Source organism: Urocitellus parryii, chromosome 6, assembly GCF_045843805.1.
Source record: "Urocitellus parryii isolate mUroPar1 chromosome 6, mUroPar1.hap1, whole genome shotgun sequence".
Lineage (NCBI taxonomy): Eukaryota > Metazoa > Chordata > Mammalia > Rodentia > Sciuridae > Urocitellus > Urocitellus parryii.
This window is the reverse complement of record NC_135536.1, coordinates 109725743-109748036: the sequence shown is the minus strand read 5'-3', so window position 1 is coordinate 109748036 and position 22294 is coordinate 109725743. Positions and strand designations below refer to the sequence as shown.

The window sequence follows — 22294 nt, the reverse complement described above, 5'->3', positions numbered from 1 at the left end:
CTGTATGTATACATTGCATTCTTAGGTCCTATATCTGCTATGTGTGTGCCCTTGACAAAAATCACTTAGATTGTTGGGAGTCTCAGTTTTGTTACCTGCAGGATCAAAAGAAAGGGCCCAAGGGCAAGCCTCAGGGACTATGACCACTATACAGTGGGGGGAGCGTCCTCTCTCCCTTCCCCACACTCTAATCTTCCCCTTCTAGACCTACCCATCCAGAGGGGGCCGCCCTTGCCCCCCGCCCACGTCCATGCAGAATCAAACAGCTCCACATCTATCTGGCTCCGGTGGAAAAAGCCAGACTTCACCACAGTCAAGATTGTCAACTACACGGTGCGCTTCAGCCCCTGGGGCCTGAGGAACGCCTCCCTGGTCACCTATTATACCAGGTGGGGAGGAGAGACTGATGCTGGGAAAAGTGGGGGGGGGGACCACACGGGACCCTGGGGTTCAGAGACGGCTCACCTGTTCCCACTGCGGCGCGCTGAAGGTCTGCGCGGCCCACTGCCTTGCCTGTGGACCAGAAGGTGACGGGTGAGAAAGGAGAGGCTGTTTGACCATCTCCTCAGGACAGAGCATTGGTCTCCACCTTTGGAGAATGGACACAGAATCATCTTGCTTCTCCAGCCTCCGGGGGCTCCCTGTCTGCAGGGAGAAAGCCCTGCCACTGTCCTCAGAAACCCACCCTCAGAGAGATGGGAGGCAGTTCCTTTGGGAGGATGCTGATGGGAGCAGCTGTTCCTTTGACAAACACTGCGTTAAAAGCCCCTGATGTCTGGGGCAGGGGTTGTGGCTCACTGGTTGAGCGCTTGCTTGCTTGGCATGTGTAAGGCTCTGGGTTCAGTTCTCAGCACCACATATAAATAAATAAAATTAAAGGTCCATCAACAACTTAAAAAAAATATATATTTAAAAAAAATTTTTTATGTGTACAATTGCCACTAAGGCAGAATTAAGCCAAGATGGAGAAATGGTTCCTGGGGTGGGGAAATTAACTGGATTAATTCAGGAAGGCTCTCTGGAGAGGGGTGTCTGACTTGGAGATTAGAAGTGGAGGGACATCTCTGTAGGTCCTCTGGGGTGTGTTTGTGGCCCTAGTTCAGGCCAGCTCCCTTTCCAGAGCAAGGCCTAGGGCTGGGGGGCTGGGCCTGCTGGCAATGCCCAGAGCGCTAGCCAGCTCCTGCCCCACAGCTCTGGAGAAGACATCCTCATTGGCGGGCTGAAGCCTTTCACCAAGTACGAGTTTGCGGTGCAGTCTCATGGAGTGGATGTGGACGGGCCTTTTGGCTCTGTGGTGGAGCGCTCCACCCTGCCTGACCGTGAGTGGTCTCAGCCCCTTGCCACCAGCCCACCTCCTGCCTCTCTCCTTCTTGCTCCTGTGGCCCTCTTTTCTGAAGATTCTCTCAGAATCTCAAGGTCTGGGCAGAGCTGAGTGGAGGAGAGCTTCAGGGAGGGGAGGAGCTGAGGAGCACTGCCCCTGCCATTCTCAGGGACTCCCCAACTAGAGGCCAGAGCTCATCCGGGCTGTGTGGCTTGCTCCATGAGGGAGGAGGGGGGGGACTGTCATCCCCTGACTCCCATGTCCACAGAGCTGGACTTCCAGTGGCCCTGCTCTCATCCCTCCCCTGCACTCCAGGGCCCTCGACACCGCCATCTGACCTGCGCCTGAGCCCTCTGACGCCATCCACTGTTCGGCTGCACTGGTGTCCCCCCACGGAACCCAATGGTGAGATCGTGGAATATCTAATCCTATACAGCAACAACCACAGCCAGCCCGAGCACCAGTGGACACTGCTCACCACCGAGGGTGAGGGCCCCTGCCCAGCCCACCCCCACTCCAGCAGCCGGGCTCTCAAGGAGAGCAGCACCGAGGCCATTCTGGGGCTTCTGAGATTAACAGGGAGCCTCTGCTGCCCAGTGAAAGGCCGACTTCTCAGCCCTGTGTCCCACCCCACCCACCCCTCACCCTGCTCTCCCACTTCCCCCACCCCAGGAAACATCTTCAGTGCTGAGGTGCATGGCCTGGAGAGCGACACCAGGTACTTCTTCAAGATGGGGGCACGCACAGAGGTGGGCCCTGGGCCCTTCTCCCACCTGCAGGATGTAATCACTCTCCAGGAGAAGTTCTCAGGTAGGAGCGTCTGGAGGAAGGAGGACTACCTACCCTGGGGCAGCCAGGTCCCCACCAGCTCCTGGAGTAGACTTCCAAGCCCCTGCCTCTGGGTACAACTACTTAGCTCTCAGTTTGGACAGCTGCCCTCCTGGTTGGTTGGGAGCAGGGTGAACTGGAAGGGAGAAAGTGGTAAGGTGGTGACTTGGTTGAGAGGCCAGCTTCCTAACAGACTGGTGTGACTTAGAGACCATTTCTTCGAGAGATTGCTTTTGATTGGTGGATTGGCTTGGCCAGGTGATGAGCTTTTTGGCTGGAGGTGGGTAGGACTGGCTAAGTGACTTTCAGGGCTCAGTGTAAAATGATAATCCAGGGCTCTTCATTTTAAAAAATTACAAATTTAAGCCGAGCGTTGTGGTGCACACCTGTAATCCCAGCGGCTCGGGAGGCTGAGGCAGGGGGATCACGAGTTTAAAGTCAGCCTCAGGAAAAAGCGAGGTGCTAAGCAACTCAGTGAGACCCTGTCTCTAAATAAAATACAAAATAGGGCTGGGGATGTGGCTCAGTGGTCGAGTGCCCCCCCCAGTACCCCCGCAAAAAATTTATGAATTTTAAGATGAGGACCACAGAGCATTAAGCCACGTGGGCCTGAGGCAACTGCACACCATGAAGCAAGACCTAGTGGGCAGGCAGGCGGTTCACCGCATTGAAAGGCCAGTTTGATGTGGACAGACCACAGCCTGTGGATGTGTGGGGTGGGACCACCAGGCGGGTGGTGGTGGTTCTTGTGAGGGTGTAGGGCCCTCCTGTCTTGGCATGAGAAGATCGCAAACTGCTGAAAGCTGAAGCCAGTGGTCTCCTGTGGAAGCTCAAGTCATCCTGATCTGTGAGCCGCTGCCTTTCTCCTGTATTTGACCATCTCTGTCCTGTCTTTGCCCCGCCAGACTCCTTGGATGTGCACTCAGTCACAGGCATCATCGTGGGTGTCTGCCTGGGCCTCCTCTGCCTCCTGGCCTGCATGTGTGCTGGCCTGCGACGCGGCCCCCACAGGTGGGCAAGGACACCTATCTGACCAAAGACAGATTTCCAGAAAGGGCTGCAGAATGGGCAAACCGGGAAAGTCACCAGGATCCCCATTAAAGTTAGGACTTGGGGAGCTGGAGGCCAAGCTTGGGGGTAGAACACTTGCCTAGCATGTAGGTATGAGGCCATGTTTGAACCCCAGCATTGCAAAAATTAAATTAAATGGGACTCTAGGGTGAAGGGACATGGGAGTGGTGGGAGATGTTCTTATAAGAATGGGGGTGGGCTTAGGGGGTCTCCCAGTTAGCAAGGACAGACCAAATCACCTTGCTCATGCTTCCAGCATCTTGGAAATAAAGGTCCCAGACTTTCATATTTCTGGACCTGGGGTAGAAGGAACCATGTCGGGCTGTTTGGATAATAGTTGTTCCCTACTCTTTGTGTAGATTGGAAAACAGGGCCCAAAGGTAGGCAGGAACCTGGCCTGAGACATGTCAGGGCTGGATGCCAGTCCCAGCCCACTCTCCACTCTGACCACTGGGCCTTGTTTCCCATCTTGCCTTCCAGGGAAGCCCTCCCAGGCCTGTCCTCCACTGCCACAGCTGGGAATCCAGCGCTGTACTCTAGAGCCCGGCTGGGCCCACCTAGTCTCCCTGCTGCCCATGAGCTGGAGTCCCTTGTGCACCCCCGACCCCAGGACTGGTCCCCACCACCCTCAGACATGGAAGACAAGGCTGAAGTGCACAGCCTTATGGGTGGCAGCATTTCGGACTGCCGGGGTCACTCCAAGAGAAAGGTAGCCTGAAGTCTAGTTTACATCAGAGACCCCCGCTCCTGCTCATTCCCAAATAGGACACCAGAGGGCGCCAGAGCACAATGTGTGACTGCAAGGGTCACCGGTCCCCACACCACACATACCCAATTGCAAAAGAGGCACATTCTCCCCTCTCCATCAATGATTGGCAGGAACAGGAAGCAGGTGGGTCTCCATTCCCGCAGAATATACTGGCCTGCTTTTCATCAAGGGGAAAGTCCTTGTTTGCAGGTGACTGGAGCTGGCCAGAACACCTCTTCGTCCCCAGAGCTGGGAGCCTTTAAGACTGAGGAGGGAGGGGCTGGGGATGTGGCTCAAGCGGTAGCGCGCTCGCCTTGCATGCGTGCGACCCTGGTTCGATCCTCAGCACCACATACCAACAAAGATGTTGTGTCTGCCGAGAACCAAAAAAAAAAAAAAAAAAAAAAAAAAAAAGACTGAGGAGGGAGAAGAAGCTGGTCAGCTTGTCTGTGGCCAAGTGGGACCAAGATAAGGACAGGCCCCTGAAAGATAGAGCTCCCCAAGCTGGCAGTGGTCACTCATCTCAGCCAGCTGACCCATCAGTCCTTCCCTCACCTCCCTGCCAGGCTGGTATTAGGCTGTCTACAGAGGGGCCGCCGCATCCGCAAACTCTCCCACTCACACACGGCCTTCCTGTGCTTCTCCCTGTCCTTGGGAAGGGGCTTTAGCAGGGAACTTGTGGTCAGGGAGATAGAAGGGGGCCAGGACTCTGGGTTCTGCTTCTCCATGGTCCCATCTATTTCCCTCCTTCGTGCTTCCCTCTCCCAGCCAATCCCCATCACGCTCCTCAGTGTCCTCTTCTTTCTCCTGTGCAGATCTCCTGGGCTCAGCCAGGTGGGCCAAGCTGGGCAGGTTCCTGGGCCAGCTGCGAGCTGCCCCAGGTGGGCCCCAGGCCTGCTCTGACCCAGGCCCTGTTGCCCCCTGCTGGAACTGGACAGACGCTGTTGCTGCAGGCTCTGGTGTATGATGCTATAAAGGTCAGTATCCTGGGAATAAGGGTTGGAAAAGGATCTGGATATTATCATCATCTTGGTGGGACACTTCCTGTTTCCTTTTCCACCTCTCTTATGATACATACTCTCATCTTGGTGGGACACTTCCTGTTTCCTTTTCCACTTCTCATATGATGCATACCCTGATGTACAGTCAGTCTCTCTCTGTTCCACGAATGTGGTTCTTGTTTCTGATCATTCTCAGTGATGGTCCCTGGTCTTTGTGTTCTGTGCTCTAACCAGGGTAATGGGAGGAAGAAGCCACCCCCAGCCTGCGGAAACCAGGTGGAGGCCGAGGTTATTGTCCACTCTGACTTCAGTGCATCCAAAGGGAGCCCTGACCTCCATCTCCAAGACATAGAGCCTCAGGACTCTCTGCCTGCAGAGGCTTCTGGCCTCTCCTCTGGTGTTGTGGATCTCAGGCCCCGGGCAGACTGGCTAGACAGGGAGCTGGAAGGGTGTGAGCAGACAGCCACTGGACCAGACAGACTTACCTGCTTGCCAGAGGCAGCCAGTGCCTCCTGCCCCTATCCGGATCTCCAGCCCAGTGAGGCTCCGGAGGAGGCCTGTGGGAACAGCTGCCAGCCCAAAGCCCCCTGCTCTCCAGGAGCCAGCCCAGGCCTGCCCAGGGTCCCCGTCTCCTCTGCTTAGCTCCCCTAAGCAGAAGGTGCAGTCTAAGCAGGCTGATATGGCTCATGGTATGTGACATGCATGGCCATGCCTATACACATGTGTACCTGCAGATATCATCAAGCCCTTTGGAGCCTCCTAGGATGCTTTGGCTGGGGGGAGAGGAAGAATTGGATCATTCACTCCCCCCACACTCTTTGTGACACACATGTGATATGTGAGAGACATGTGAGACACAACTACGTGTGATGTGCACATGTGTGAAGCCACATGTGTGTGTACTGGTTGGTGAACTGGGAAACCCTGGCTACCATAGTGGTGACTATGGCCTCATTGATTCTCCAGGTCAGGACAGTATCCCAGAGTGGTCAGTCCCCATCCCTGTGGGCTCCCACCTCTGTCACCCAGCCTTTTATTACACACTCTGCGAGTGTCTCCAATGCCCTGTCTGACAAAGACGGCCCCAGCCCACTCTCCTGTCCGGCTGGGCTGAGTGCAGTAGGCTCTGAATGCCTGACATTTTAGCCACACCGCCTTCACCTCCCATAACCCCATGACCCAAATTTAGAAGGTGACCCTGGCTCCACTCAGAGCAACTCTGTGTCTGATTTTATAATTTGGGAAGTGCCTGGCTTTGGAAATCTATATTCTTTCCCCACTCCCTTCCTTTCTCCCCGTTCCCTGCTCTAGTGATCTATCTATAGACATCTTGCTCTCTGGGTTCCAGTTCCAGTGTCCTCTTCCCAGTGAGGTCTCCCTTTCCTCTCTCGTTTCCCTTTCTCTCTGTCTCTCTTATCCCTCATGTCTCTCCAGACTGTGCCATCCAGTTCTGCCTGGCTTCAACCTCTGCACCCTTCCCTAACAACATGGCTACCTCATGTCTGCTTCAGGCCACAGCATGACTCCTATGTCAGCCACATTCCCCTGAACACACAACCCTCCCTCCACCTCCTCCCCCACTTCCTCTGCTCAGTCCTCCTCCACCGGCCCCCTCCCCAGGCAGACCACCAGCCCCCAGGGCAGGTTTGGAGAAGACCTAGCTTCCACTTCCTCTTTCTGGGATGGGAGGGTTCTCCATAGAGCTGATGAATCCAAGTCACAAGGGAAGTTTTGAGGCAGAAGGGAACTATGACCCAGAGGCTTGGAATAAAGGGATTTCCTCCCTTCCATTCAGGATGGAGGTAGATTGTTACCTTTCTTCCCTTCTGAAGCTGAAAGGGGAGAGGGGAGCTGGAGTAAGGGGTGCAGCCCAGCACATTGAACGGGACTGGATCTAAGGTAGGGGGACTGGAGTCTCTTCCTCCAGGAGGCTAGAAGGGAGGTCTTTCATAGGAAAAGTGGGTTTGGCTTATTTTATTATTTTTTTTTCTTTTGAATCCTGAGGTAATTTTCTGTTGACCCGCTGCACAGGGACAAGCTTGACTTCTGTTTCCTGTGCAGTGAAAATCCTGTCATTTATTTGATTTTTCACCTCAGCCCTCACAGGAGCATAGAATGTGGGGTCTCTTGCTCCCTAACTGCGTCTTTTTAACTGATCTGCACATCAAGAGTTAACTCTGGCTTCTGGGCCAAATTAGAAATAAGCAGTCTATCTTTTCTTTTCTTTCCGTCTTTTTTTTTTTTTTTTTTTTTTTTTTTATCGTTGAAATGTCTCTCAGTGGAGCTGCAGCCTCCTCAGCCCCTGAATGCATCTGTGTTTATTACACTCGGGTGTCACTCACCGGTTGACATCCTCACCTACATTTCCTCCTCCTCCCCTCCTTCAGCCAGCCTATGATAACACTAAAGATTATTAATGTCGGTTTTGTATCTCGTTAAAGACAGAATTGTCACTTACACTCTTTCTGCAGCATTCAGCTTTGCGGTAGCTGACGCCACTGTGTATGTTTCATCGTTGCTGTGAAGGTCAAAAGCCTCATTTTATTTTCCTGGTTTTATTTTTTTTTTTTTTAAGAAAAAAACTGCTCTGAATTAAATGGCTGTTTTAACAGTAGGCTCTTAGCATTACACCACATAGTCATTTTTCATGTTCTTGTTTAACAGGCACTGAGGTTCTGGTTTAAATTAAATAGCTGCAAATGAGACAATTTATAACCCATTAGGTTGGGTGGAAAATTGTTTCTCAAAAGCAAATAAGTAATAAATCTGGTATCTGCCTATAACTCACAGTTGATAAGAAAGTGGCCATTACTCACTAGCATTATATATGATTTGGGCTCTGGGTAATTTGGAAGTGTTAGGTTTGTGTCTTTGTAGCAGTATTTTTATTAGAAAAGACTCTATTTGCCTTTTATAGGGTATTAATCCCTTTGTCACCTACCATTGATGCCTTAAGTTTTTTGGGTCTCATTTAAAAATCTTCCTTTTCTTGATGCATGACAAATGTAATCGGTACTTGCTCATTTATTTGTCTATATTTAGTTTATGATGTATTATTTAATTATTTTTCCAGCATTTTTTTTCCTTATGAATATGATATTCTTTAGTGTTAAGCTAAGGCATTGATCATGTATCTACCCCCGTAATGAATTAATAAACTATTTTCCAGACATATGTTATTCTTTATGGAACTAATGATTCGAATTCTCTCAGCTTTTCTACCCTGGGGAGTTCATTTCCTACAAGGATAGGAAATGGTGGTTTTTTAAGGGTAGAGAAAATGTTCACAAGAAAGAACTAACCCATCTCCTCCCCTCAACAGGCACTTAAGAAAAAAGACTTAAGTTTAGGAAAAGGGGCTGGGGGTGTAACTCTGTGGTAGAGCACTTGCCTATCATAAGCATTCAAAAGGCCCAGTGTTCAACACCCCTCCCCACACAAAGAAACCATGAGGGAAGATGTGTTCTTTGATGGCATGCAAACTCTCTGTGGACCTCTCTGCATCTGAGTACACACTTTCCTGAACTTTCTTAGGTACAAGGAAAGAGCTGTGGGTTCCACAACCATTCTTTATAGCTGGTCATCAAAATTACTGATGCCTGCACATTCACACACATGGGCACTGTCTGTGAGCTCAGATTCACAGATGCATAGTCACCTACACAAACACACTGTTGTCCATTAACTCAAGTGCATACACAGTCTGACATCCAGAACTCCATACTCACACCCCACGCACATCTCAGAATCACAGCTGGCAGCTGCTCCAGGCTCTATAAAGAGCCAGGAATGGATTTTTCTATTGGAAGAAACCAAGAGCCAGAGACTGTCCTGACCAGGACCACCCCCAAAGTGGCGGGTGGGCCAGACCCAGAGTTAATTGACAGATCATACAGAGAGATACTGCACATTTTGCATGCAGTAGAATAGCCATTATTTGCATATCACTCTCAGACCAAGCGTTGTGATAAAGAAGAATTAAACACTTGTCAAGATGAATTTAAAATGACAACAATTCAGGACACCAATTTGACCTCTCAGAGCCTAGGACATGTCAAGAAGGGGTTGTTGAGGATTCAAGCCCCGCAGGGGAGTAGTTCCAGGACTTTAGGCCTGGGAGGTCCCTCTTTCCCTACCTTTCCTATGGCCAGTAGAGGCCTCACTTGCCAATTCTCACAATGAAATCCATTTGGGGTTATGACACACTGGGTCCCTGACCTTGAATTTCTCCATCGCCTCCCACTGCTCACTGCCTTAAGTCTTGTTTCTCAGGCTCATCTTCCAGTTTCTACTGCAGAGTGAGGAGTTCCTAGGCTGTACAAACCCTCTCATTAGCAGACTTGTCCATGTAAAAGCAGTCTGATTTCTGCAGGCATTTACCACCAAAAATGACTTTATAAAACACTCCTAGTTCCAAGGGTCCAGAGTTAATATCAAAAGACAGACTTAAGGCTTGCACAATGGGGGTGGGGATGTGGCTCAAGAGGTAGCGCGCTTGCCTGGCCTGCGTGCAGCCCGGGTTCAATCCTCAGCACCACATACAAAGATGTAGTGTCTGCTGAGAACTAAGAAAAAATAAATAAATATTAAAATTCTCTCTCTCTGTCCCCCTCTCTCACTCTCTTTAAAAAAAAAAAAAAAAAAAAAGGCTTGCACAATGATGCACACCTGTAATCTCAGCTACTCACGATGCCAAGGCAGGAGGATTGCAAGTTTGAAGCCACTCTGAACAAGTTAATGGGACTGTATCTCAAAATAAAATAAAAGGGGCTGGGTTTGTGGCTCAGTGGGAGAGCACTTGCCTAGCAAGTATAAGGCACTGGGTTCAATTCCCAGCACTGCCAATCTAATGGCAGAGGAGCAAATAACCGAGTGAAGCCAGAGCTCCAGGGCTAGCAAGAATACATTTGCCCTAAGAGACATGTTTGCCTTCTGTAACATTCTCATAGGCATCTTTGTTATCCTCTTATGTTTTCTGACACGAAACATCAGAATCTGTGTGGCACAGAGATGTTATTGACAATTATAATTTTCAGTGTGCTTTCCCAGTTACTAAATCATTTATCCAGGCCTGTGCCATTTAAAGGTCTCCTGGGTCGTGTAGGAGAGATATGGTTATCTTCACCTTTCAGATAAGCTCAGTGAGTGATTTCCTGGGCCAGGCAGCAGGCAAAAGTGGGGTGGATCCTGTTGGGTCTGCTCTTCTCAGGCAATCTACCCAAGATTGAGGAGTTGCCTTAACTCCTCAGTCTAGGAAAGCCAGTCTTGCGGCAGAACGACCTATGCTTTGAGTTTGAGCGGAAAGACCAGGTGCCCACGGAATTCTCAGTCTCTGACAACTTCGAGTAGCTTCTAGGGAACTAGCCCTAAAATAAAGTCTTGGATACATTGGAGGAGGGCGTAGCAGAAAGAGTGGGTCAGAGTAAATCCCGCAGCTTTGCGTGTTTCTTCTCAGCCCTGACGTGTTCCACAGTCCGCTGGGTCTATACTTCTCCAGACGCTCAAGTCCGGGACTGGCGGGCCGCGAGAGGACACAGGGCTACAGCCCGAGACGGCGCCGGCCGCTCCAGCCACAGTTCAAAGCGCAGGGGGCGCGTCCGCCGCGCAGCCGGGAATGTCCGGCCGCTTAAAGCGCTCGCCGGCTCTTTTGTTCCCCAGACCCGGCCTCCGGGGAGAGGGGGCTGGGGGAGGGGACCCGGAGGGGAGAGAAGGGGGGCGGCGGGCAGAGGAGGAGGGCGGGGCGGGCGCGGGCGGTGCGAGTGCGGAGCGCGCACCCCGGGCGAGGCTGACAGATCGCCGGAGTGGGTGCAAGATGGCGCAAGCGGAGCTCCCTCTGCGCCCCCCGCGTTCCTAGGCAGGCATGAGGCCCCAGCCCCCCGCCGCCCGGGCTCGGCCCCGGCCAGAGCCCCGGCCCCGGCCCCGGCGCCGGCCCCGCGGGATGCTGTAAGCCGCAAGAGGCCCGGGAGCTGCGCGTCGCCGAGCCCAGCGGACCGAGAGCCCCATGGCTGCGCCGCGCACCGCGTCCCCGCGCCGCCCGCCCGCGCCGCGCTGGCCCCGGCTCCTGCTATCGCTGCTGCTGCGGCTACTGCTGCCCGCGCCAAGCGAGGGTGAGCGAGGGCGCCCTCAACTCCAGCGGCTGCGGACAGAGCCCAGGGCTGGACCGGAGGGGAGTAAGCGGGCGCGAGGGGCGGACCCCGGGAGTGCGGCGCGGACCTGCGGGCAGACCTGGCTCAGGAGGGACCCAGCGGGACAGAATGGAGAGGGACCGAGAGAGAAACCGAGGCGGGGCTGCCTAAGACTGAAGCGGGGTGCTGAGAAGGGAGCCCCAGGAGAGATTCCCGGGCTCGGTCCGCTACCGCTCCGGGACGCAGGACAGGACCCCGATCTCGGACCAAGTGGCCAGGAGGGTGGCGAAACCGGAGCTAGGGGAGGGGAGCGGGCTGGCGTTGGGGATACAGAAACCAGTCAGAGGAGACTGCATGGCTAAGTCCCAGCCGAGGGGGGCGAACTGGGATGCTTGTAGCCTAGCCGTGGACCCTGAGTCGCCCGAAGTGACCGACAGAGGCAGGAGACAGTAGACCGCGGGGCGGAGGCCGGATCCCAGTCCACTGCGCGGGACTGAGAGGGCACATCCCGGATTTGGAGTTGAGACTGGGGCAGGGAGTGCTCAGGACAGATTGAGGAAGAGGAGGAGGAAGATTCTGGGGGGCGGCGTGTGAGGAGAGAGCGAGCCAGGAGAGAGCCCAGGAGAGAAGGAAGAGAGGAGAACCTTCTGAGAGCCAGAGCCAGCCACCGGATGCCCACGTGCCGCGCCCTTCCCCAGAGAGTGTACTCGTAGAGAGACCCTGTCCCTGGGCTCGCGGCGCTGTCCGGCTTTGCTGCCCTGAGCTGCATCACCAGCACCCTGTTCCCTTGGTGACTGTAAGGGGCCCATCAAATGGGAGAGGGATGCCAATCTAGTCCCTTCCTCTCCCACTCCAAATTCTCAGCAGACACACATTTGGGCTATTTTCTCTCTTCTTCCCTTCTAACAAGCAGAAGATTGCGTTCACATCAGGGAGAAACTTTAGTCTGCCGGTTGGCTATACCCGGGTTGAATTAGGGACTGAGGCAACTAAAACTCTGAATATGGGGAGGATGGTGAGGGTTTGGAGTATGATCCTCAGATGTCTTAAAACCTCACATATCCCTGGGGGGTCTGGGCGATCCCCAGCATTCCCCCACTCCTTTCTCCTCACCCACTTCCAGATGTCCCCTAGCAGGGGAGGGCCCTGGTCTGTTGGGCTGGGCCAGTTTCAGGATCACTATTTCCCTGGAGATGTGAGCAGGAATTTGTGGCTGCCCATTCAGACCAGGTGGGTTCATTCCTCCTGGAGTGAAGTTGTAACAGGTCTGGTAAGTTGCCTGCTGGAGAACTTGGTGACTTGGCATCGTGCCTGGGATGCTTGTTCCTCCTGTCCGGCTTCTGATTTCCAGATCAGCCTCTTCTTTTCCCTCCTTCTTTCCCAGCTCATTTCTTTTCTTCTGCAAGAGTAAAAGGCTCTAGGTCCCTGTCCTTCTAAGTGTTGGGAATCTTAGTTGGTGCTTGCGACTTCTCATCTCTCCTTATAACAAAGGCCACTGGACCAACACCCAGAGCAGGGAGGGAAGGGGTCTACAGGCCACAGCCTAGCCTGTACCCTGGGTAATGGGCCCCCACCTCCTGCTCCCAATGCCAGGCATTGAACCAGGCCTCTGATGATTTTGCATGATTTATTACTATCTCATTCCATTTCTTTAGAACTTTTAAATTTCCATAGTGCCACTGAGTTTGCAAATCATGTCAAACAACCCTATGACACAAGCTACATTGTTGTTCCCTAATTCAAACAGATGAGAAGTGAGAAGCCAGGACAAGTTGATCCTTTCACCTAAGATCACCTCCTGAAATCTATGAGACTTCAGTGCTTATCCAGGGTGACCCCAGAAGGGCAGCAGCTGTGTTGGAATCAGTCTTGAATCACAGATTTGTAGCTACTAACTGTGAAACCCTGGGCAAGTCCCTTAACATATTTGGGCTTTAGTTTCTTTTTTGGTGAAAGAGGAAATGGTACAAATAATACTCATCTTTCTGAGGTGGTCTGTGATTAAGAAAATACTGCTTGGGATGGTACTTTGCAATGCATAAGGTTCTGTATATAACAGGGATTTCTATTAACATGACTGAAACATAGGAATGGGATGCTAGGCCCAGGGAACTGGAAATCCCAGTGTGTGGATTTTACACTAAGGTCTCCTTTTCCTCTCATCTCCCCTTCCCTGATGCAGGTCTTGGCCACTCTGCAGAACTGGCATTTGCTGTGGAGCCCAGTGATGATGTTGCTGTTCCAGGGCAGCCTGTAGTGCTGGGCTGCAAAGTGGAGGGGACCCCTCCAGTGCGAATAACCTGGAGGAAGAATGGGGTGGAGCTTGCTGAGAGTACCCACTCTTCCTTGCTGGCCAATGGGTCCTTACTGATCCATCACTTCAGGCTGGAGCGGGGAGGCAGCCCTTCAGATGAGGGTGACTATGAGTGTGTGGCTCAGAACCGCTTTGGACTGGTGGTCAGCCGGAAGGCTCGAATCCAGGCTGCAAGTAAGTGCACACCCCGTTTCCTTTTGTGTAAATCAGATTGGTAATCCAGGGTCACCTGGGGGCAGGGAGGAAGTGCCATCTCTTGCAATGTTCTGGAGAACTAATTTCCCAGCATGGGTCAGTTAAGAGGTGCCTGGCTTGAATTGGGGTGATAAATTGTATCATGTGCTCCTTTAACGGATTGGAATGTTGAATGCACAAGAATGTAGCCAAACACTCCCGGTGTGGGGGTGAGGATTCTTGGGCTTTAGTCATGGACCAGCTTGTCTTAGCTGCATATGTCTGTGGTACTTCAAGCATCTTGGTCCATTGAATATGTTTCTTATGTAAATAATGCCTTATTTGTGAGTGATGTAAGAAATTTTTGTGCTACATGCATTTTTTTTTTTGTGTGTGTGTGTGTGTGTGTGTGTGTGTCTGGTGCTGGGGATTGAACCCATGGCCTTGTGCATGCGAGGCAAGCACTCTACCAACTGAGCTATATCTCCAGCCCCCTACATGCATTTTTTTAAACATTTATTTTTTAGTTGTAAGTGGACACAATACCTTTATTTTTTTAAATTTTTTTGTGGTGCTGAGGATCGAACCCAGTGCCTCATGAATGCTAGGTGAGCACTCTTCCTTTGAGCCACAACCCCAGCCCTGGCTGCATATATATTTTAAATTATGTGCTGACTTTAGAACCTTTTGGGTAGTATAAGACCTCTCTATACAAGCAGTGGAGTGCTGAATCTTGTCACCAAACTTATTTTAAAAATATATGGTAGGTTGGGGATACAGCTCAATGGCAGAGCATTTGCCTAACAAGCCTGAGGCCCTGGGTTCAATTCCCAATACCACAAGAAAAATAAATCAATAAAAAAATATGTGGTAGGGGCTGGAGTTGTGGCTCAGTGATAGAGTGCTCGCCCAGCACATGTGAAACACTGGGTTTGATCCTCAGCACACATAAAAATAAATAAATAAAGTAAAGGTACTGTGTCCATCTACAACTAAAAAATATATTTAAAAAAAATATGTGACTGGGGGCAGTGGAGCACACCGGTAATCACAGTGGCTTGGGAGGTTAAGGCAGTAGGATCCCAAGTTCAAAGCCAGCCTCAGCAATGGCATGGTGCTAAGCAACTCAGTGAGACCCTGTCTCTAAATAAAATACAAAAATAGGGCCGGGATGTGACTCAGTGGTTGAGTGTCCCTGAGTTCAATCCCCAGTACCAAAATATATATATATATATATATATATATATAAAATTTATATTTAAGGTTTATCTCATTGATAGCATCCATCTTTATGCTAATGAGCTTTTTTGGATGGGAGAGAAAAGGCCAGACAAGGTATTTCAGCTCTAGAACTGTGCTTTGCTGGCCCTGATGGATCATCAATTGTTGTGGTGATAAAAATAATAGTTGTACTTTAGCTGCTCTGTCCTGAAAATTCTGCTATTATTATTGTTGTGTTTGAATCATGCTGTGCTATGCACATCCGGAGTGTGTTGGTAAACCAAAATTAGTGATGCATCTTGGGGAGGTAGCAAGCTGAGGACACTCATGGGGGGTCATGGTTGAGAAGCACTGCTTTTGACACAGGACAAAAGTTTTGGCAAGTAAAAAATTTTCTCCATTTCATACATCTATACTTTGGGGAGGTGGCTGTCCCTTGGAGAGGCTGTTTTGGCATTCATTGGTAATAATTTGTAGCTATGGCTTAGTGAGTACTTGCTGCATGCCAGGCACCCTGGTGGATTAACTCACTGAGTCATCACCAGGACCCTGGGAGATAGGCCATCATCATTTCCCTTTCACAGATGAGAAAACTAAACCTTAGCAGGGGTTCAGTGACATTCTTCTAAGCAGAAGAGCCAGGACTGCGCTCTAGGCGGCCTGAACTCTCTGCCTCCATTTACCTCCTGTGGCACTCTGCCTTTTCCCTGGCCCAGCGCCCGACAAGTTTTCTTCCCGGCTCTGAGGGCATTTGCACAGTTGCTCTGAACGGTTGGTGAGTGATGAATTGTTCAAGGCAGGAGCCCTCTCGCTGGGCTTAAGATGCCCCTTTGTTCTAAGGAAGGCTGATCCAGGCCCCCATATGGAGCTCGCTGGGAGGCAGCCCTGGACTTTGAGACAGAATCACTTCTGGCTCAGCCACCCCTCATCCAAGCTCTCCTGGCAGTACAGGGGAGGGTGGCTGGAGCCTGGGAGCAGATGGCTGGGTGTGTGGAAGATATAGTGGACAGAGGGTGGGAACTCAGGGAAGACTGAGGGTGGAAGAAATGAGACTCCTCAGGGAGATGCTGTCCACATCCTCCCAGGCCTGTGTTGGTGCTGAGGGACAGAGGCCCTGTGGAATCTCTGCATCATCAGCCTGGGGTCCTGGGAAATAAATCCCCAGGGGTTTTGAGGGAGGGGAGAAAAGGCAGGGGAAAGGGGAGAAACTCTTGTGTTTTTTTTTTTTTTTTTTTTTTTTTTGGTACTGGGGATTGATCCTGGGCCTTGCACCTGCTAGGCAAGCGCTCTACCACTGAGCTATAACCTCAGCCTGCAAATATGTTTCCCTATAAATGGTAATACCTTCAAGATGTTTGGTTTCCTTTAACCCTAACAGTATAAGGAATTAAGATGTGAGTGGGGTCAGCCTGGATAATCCTTGGGGGTCCTGGAGACAGCTGAAGGGTTTGCCCCTAAGCAGTGGCAGTCTGACATGGCCTCTTCCCGACAAGGGTATGGCCCCATGGGGAAATGCTTGGATGCCAAGCAATTGGGCGGCTGGATCCCTTTTCTTACTTCATGGGCTGGTGTTCCTAGAAAGCTTCAAAGCTGATTAGCCGCCTGGGTTTCCTCCTTGGTAATCACCTCCTGCCCATTTGCCCGCTGGCACTACAGATGTTGTGTGACCTGGGAGGGTGGCTTTCTGAAAAGGTGTTAGGAGCCTCCTCAGCCCCCTGCTTTTCCTGCCTGCTCCATGGGGCTGATGGGAAGGAGCATGCTCAGTACCACTCACAGACAAGCTGTCCTCCCAGGCACAGTGAGGCCTGGATTACTGGGCATCCAGTTCTATGTGCAGGTCAGCTGGGACATTTGGGCCCTGAGCCAGAGGACCATGACTGGGAACGGACCACTTTCCATTCCATGAGCTCAAATGCTGTCCTTGAAAGATGGCCTGACCAGGGTGGTCTACACTGCAGACTAATTCCTTGGGAATTCAATTTCAAGTTCTTCCCTTTTCCGATACAATGGATGGCCCAGGCTCCTGAAATTATTCGTGTCCCCAGGACTCGTGGGCTCTCTGCGTTGCAGTTCCATGTGCTAATAGTTTGAGGATTGAAACTGAGACTTGTTAACAGTGAGACCTGGACAAGTTCATGTTCCCTTGGCCCAGTTTCCTTACCTGTGACAGGTGGGTATAATCGTAACCTATAGGAGGCTCATGAGGACCAGCTTATCCCACATGTTGCCTGGCACACGGGAGCCACTCAGGGGTCAGAGCCAGTGCTTCTTTCTTCATTTAAAGGCGGTGCCACTGGCAAAAGTTTTGAATAAAATCTTGCTGCCCGAGGAGGTTAAATGCAGTGGAAGCAAACTGCTGGGCTCCGCTCCCAGCCCCAGCTTCTCCCTTGCTGGGATTCCTTTAGGGCGTACTCCATTGGGCTGTGGAGTTGTTGGAGCTGGGGGGCTTCTTGTTCTGTTTCAACCTCTCCTGGGAAGGTCAGGGGTTCTCCCAGGTCTCAGAGTGTGGACTGAAGCTGGGCAGGCCTAGGAGACCATCTGGACACATGCACTGACTCCCTGGAGGACTCCAAAGAGGGAAGGGCCAGCTGCAAGGAGCAGGGATAATGGGGGCCCATCCCAGCCCCCCGTCGGTCCTTAGGCAGGATCCCTCAGCCCCTGCCCCTCACCTCTTGGCCTCTGGGGAGCTGGAGTCAAGAGCCCTATGCTCCAGTGCAGGGTTTCCCAAACCAAACTGACTCTGGCACTCATTTAAGCAAGGCTCCCCGCTGGGCCACACCTCCAGTCCTTTTTAAATTTTATTTTGAGACAGGGTCTTGGTAAGTTGCCAAGACTGGCCTCAAACTTGTGATCCTCCTGCCTCCTGAATCCTGGGATTACAGGCACGTGCCACTGTACCCAGCTCACCTAGGGGTCTTGCTAAGAGTTGATTTCAAATTTGGAGGTCTGGGCCAAGGCCCAGATTTCTGTGTCCAACCAGAACCCAGGTGTTGCTGATGCTGCTGGCCACAGGTCATATCTGAGTGCCCAGGTACTATAGGAGTGCCTATTCTGTTGGCATAACCTCTGATTTGGGGGCCTATGGGCAGCATAATGAAGTCCACAGAACTAGGACTGTACTGCCAGACCCAAGCAATTGCGTTTAACATGAGTTACTCAACTTTGTTGAGCCTCTGTGCACTTGTCTAAAAAATGGGCATAATCACCAGTCTGTCAGGGCTGTGGGAGGAAAAAATGAGATGATGAAAACAAAGCACTCGGCACAGGGCTTGGCATCTGGAAAAGCCCAGTAAGTATTGTTAGTGGCAGGTATTGCCCACTAATTTAGGATGAGGTCTGGCCCGTTTCAATGCTAGCTGGATTCTCAGTGAGCCAGCTAGAGCGTTTTGATCCTGGGGATTGAACCTAGCATTTTACCACTAAGAACATTCCCAGTCCCTTTATTTATTTTCTAAATTTTAAGAAAGAGCCTCAATAAGTTGCCCATGCTGGTCTTGAAGTTGGGATCCTCCTGCCTCAGCATCCTGAGCCATTGGGATTACAGGCATGCACCACTGCACTCATCCCCAGCAGTAGTTTTGAATGTGAGTTAAGGCAACAAATAGACCTTGTTTGGTGGACTTGGGCCTTGGCTCCACCACCTACTAGCTGTAGGACCTTGGGCAAGTCAATCAACCCTCCTGAACCTCTGTTTCCTCATCTTTAAAATGGGGAAAGTATCACTGTGGACAGTAGCACATGCCTGTAATCTCAGGAACTCAGGAGGCTGAGTCAGGAGGATTGCAAGTTCAAGGCCAGCCTTAGCAATGTAGACCCTCTCTCAAAATAAAAAATAAAAAGGGCTAGGGGTGTAGCTCAGTGGTAGAGCACCTCAAGGTTTCACCTCCAGTACTGAGAAAGGGGGTAGGAAGTATAATACTTACCAGAGGGGAATGTCATGGAACTAGGGGGATAATGCACTTGAAGAACTTAGCACAGGGCCATAGGCAGTGTTCCTAAATGATGATTAAGGAACCAATAATATTAACTATTATTATTCTGAGAGATAACAAATGAAAAGGGTTAAGGTCTGGGCTCCTTTAGTTGCGGGGTGATTCCCAGGAAGGCCCCTGGTGACCAGACTCCTCGCAGGAGGCAGTGGGGTGTGGTGAGAGGGAGAAAGGCCAATTCCAGGTCCCTGTTCTCTCCACCTCAGTGTTACCTGTCTCCTCAGACCTTGGCTCCCAAGGCCTCGGCCCCTACTTCTTCATTCTCAGTGTGTCTGAGGAAAGCCCTGTGAACCAGCCCCTCTGGATCCCCTGTCCACTGGGGCAGGACCTGGGGAAGGTCCTGTAGTGACTGGGAATGAAGGCTTGGTGTATTTGGGGGCCCCCATGCAGGGCAATGGGTGTGACGGGAGGTGATTCCTAGTGCAGTGGCTGGTAACCCTGCAGGCCTCTGTCTGGAGGCTGAGGGCTCAGGCCTGGAGTGTGGAGCCCAGGTTTTCTTCTCCCTGAAGGGAAGCTCAGCTGAGGGAGCCCCAGGAAGTCTCCACCAACTGCCTCTCAAACATACATCTAACTCCTGCTAGGGCAGGCCACAGGTGGTTCAGTCGCAGTGTCCCTGGTGCAGTGGGTGAGTGACCACACCTAGGCAGCCTCTGGTGGGGAGCATGCCCGTACCACACCGTGGCACTCAGGCAGGTGCAAACAGGTCCAGTCCTTTTACCTGCCAGGGAGCATGTCACAAACAGACCCCTCCTGACCCTCCTGAGGAGCTGTGAGGTGTGCTGGGAAGGCCCTTTCTGGACTCCCTTGTGGTTTGGATGAGCCATTCTTTCTCATTGTCAGATGGGGGTGTGGCCCAAGGCCATCTCTGTGCTGAGGCTTTGTCACCGAGCCTTTTCCCAGTCTATTCTTGTCCCTCTTCTTCCCACACCCAAGCCCTCCCCAAAGACCATTTAGCTCACAATAATTTCTCCTTCCCCTCCTAAGGCCAGTCTGCAGTTCAGAGCCCTGCCTCTGGGCGACGGCTGTGGGTGTTGTTAAGTAACTGTTTTGTAGAGGGATAGTCCATCTGTCTTCACAACTAGAGTTTAAGCTCCTAAAGGGCTTCTCTTTCTTTTGTATTTCTCATGTCCCCTGCCTGTGGAGCTTGGTAAAAACTAAATGAACATGTGGCCTTTCGGGGGCAAAGCTCTGTCTGTCTCTCTGTCCCTCTCTCTGCTTCTCTGTCACCACACCCCCCTCCCTCCTCGTAATTGATAGCAAAGCTCAAAGGAGCAGAAGCTGTGAACAGGGAGGATGGGCAGGGGAATACAATGCACAGGGGGCAGGATCATGGGGTGGCCACGGCTGCTGCGTGTTCATCTCCAGAGGAATCGAGACTCTGCCTCGCCAGATGGGGTGTGAATCAGAGTTGATTGCTTGGTACTCCCTCCATGGGTCCCAGCTCTCCTGTTTGGACCTTGCTCTGGCTGGAAGAGGCCTGGATCGCCAGCGGCTTTGGCCTGAACTGTGGAGGAGTTAGGCCCCCACCCTCCCCACGCAGGGTTGCCCCTCACCCCATCCAGGACTTGAGTGTGGAAGTCCGGAGCCTCTGGTTCCCACACCTTGGCTCCACTGTCGCAGGCAGCCAGCTGGCCCCTTAAACACAATGTGCAAATCTTCTCTGTTCCTGTCCAGGCATTGTCAGCGGCCAGGCGCCCGGGCTGGGAATGTGGGCCGGTGAATAGGAGAGGCATTTGCAGCCTGCAAATGAAACAGGCCCCCAGCCCCCCTTAGCCCTCTGTCCCCTCCCCACCCCCAGGGAGAAAGGACTTTTTCACTCCTGGCCTTGTATTGCCTTTCCCTCTCCTCTGCAGAGTCTCTGCCGCTGGTGTGTGTGTGTGTGTGTGTGTGTGTGTGTGTGTGTGTGACAGAGACAGAGAGAGACTTTTTTGCACAGTAGCTTGAAGGCTAACCTTCAGTGGAATGGAACAGAAGGACAGAAGGGCCCCCAGGATGGAAACCAAATCGCTCATGGCTGGCTTTGTTCAAATTGGACTCAGTAATTCCAATGAGAATGCCTGTCTGTGTAACTAACCTGTGGCACCCTAGTTTCTCTGGGCATAGCTTTGTCCCAAACAAGGATGCAGAGACGTGTGTGTATGTGTGTGTGTGTGTGTGTGGGTGGGTGTGTGTGGGTGTGTGTGGGTGTGTGGGTGTGTGGGTGTGTGTGTGTGTACCTGGGCATACAGGTGTGTGCCTGAAATATGTGCATGGGGCCTAGGGCTGGTTCTCCTGTGAGAATCCCTTTTCCGGTAAGCAGCGGGGCCAGGCTAGAGGGCTAGAGCAGAGCCAGCGCAGGGCAAGCAGCAGGTCAGGTCCTGGGAGGGACTGATCATTTCCCAGTCAGCTGAAAAGAGAGAGGAGACACCAAGCACCAGACCATTGGGGGATGGCCTGGGCTTACATTATGGGCCCAGGAGCACCCCTTGCAATGTAGGCCTTCTTCTTCATGAGGAAGGTGCCCCAAATCTGGCTGCCATCTCAGTGAGCCTGCTGGCCTGTGCTGCTGGACCTCCAGAACCTCTTCTTGCTCCCCTACACCAGCTCTGTTCACCCTGTTCTAAGATATGCCAACCCTTGGTTACTGCTGCTGCCGGTGGTTGTAGGGGGTGGGGGACCTCTGTGGACTTTCTGAGGAGGAGTGCCTGGACACTGGATGTTGGGAGTGGAGAAGGCAGAGGGGGGTTGCTGAGGAGGCCTGAAGAGGGAGGTGGGGGTGGGGCTGGCACACAGGCTCCCTGGTTCAGGCAGGGAAGAAGGTTTGATGTAGAGGCTCACAAGCCAGCGTCTCCCACCCGCCCTTCTCCAACTCCTCTCTGGGTCTTGTTTCAGGATTCCTGCCTTTGGTGCTCCCCACATACTGTCCCACCTCTGCCTCCCGCTGTGGTCAATAATGTCCCTAGTCCCAGTTTCCTGCCCTCTCCTGTTCTCCTGCTCCTCTTTCTTGCATTACCGGTCTGTCCTTCCTCCTGCCTTTCCCCATTGTGGGCATTCCCACATCTTCCCATTAGGAGCCAAAGCCCCTGCAGGAGAGCAGGAAGAGAGACCAGGAGGATGAGGTTCAAAGAAGAACCCCAAAGAATTGGTCCACAGTCTCCCCCAGTCAGAGCCTCCCTGGAGGCAGACCTTCTCTGAGAGGAATCTGAGAACCCTGGACCCTGGTTAGGGCCTGTCTCTGAGCCTCGCCTGGACACTGACACTGACCATGGGGGTGGGGGCAGCCGGGGCTGCTCTCTGGAATGCTGGTGTTGGGTTGCAGGGAGATGCGAGCAGTGATAATGGGCAGGAACTGGACTTTCTGGTCTGGCTGCTGCCCCCAAGGCCACTGGAATGTGATGGAGGGGGGACTGTTAAGAGGCCCTGGGGACTTGGGGTGGACAGATGAAGACCAGACCACCTAAATGAAGAGGAGGGGACAGACCACCGTGAGAGATAGCCAAGTCCTAGCCCCTTCACGGGGTTG

General features: G+C 52.2%; 2 protein-coding genes across 2 annotated transcripts in view; both read left to right on the top strand.

The window, feature by feature from the left end:
- Nucleotides 1-7195, top strand: part of Igdcc4 (immunoglobulin superfamily DCC subclass member 4) — a 36644-nt gene extending 29449 nt beyond the window's left edge. The window contains exons 13-20 of the mRNA XM_026384896.2: nt 206-389; nt 1192-1319; nt 1637-1807; nt 1994-2131; nt 3055-3160; nt 3701-3929; nt 4784-4945; nt 5204-7195. Coding sequence (XP_026240681.2) covers nt 206-389; nt 1192-1319; nt 1637-1807; nt 1994-2131; nt 3055-3160; nt 3701-3929; nt 4784-4945; nt 5204-5611 — 1526 coding nt within the window. The 3' untranslated portion in view covers nt 5612-7195. The remainder of the gene's footprint in view (nt 1-205; nt 390-1191; nt 1320-1636; nt 1808-1993; nt 2132-3054; nt 3161-3700; nt 3930-4783; nt 4946-5203) is intronic.
- A 3775-nt stretch (nt 7196-10970) lies between these two features.
- Igdcc3 (immunoglobulin superfamily DCC subclass member 3) overlaps nt 10971-22294 on the top strand; it is a 38822-nt gene continuing 27498 nt past the window's right edge. Inside the window, exons 1-2 of the mRNA XM_026384900.2 lie at nt 10971-11076; nt 13277-13582. Of these exons, the coding sequence (XP_026240685.2) occupies nt 10971-11076; nt 13277-13582 (412 nt within the window). The remainder of the gene's footprint in view (nt 11077-13276; nt 13583-22294) is intronic.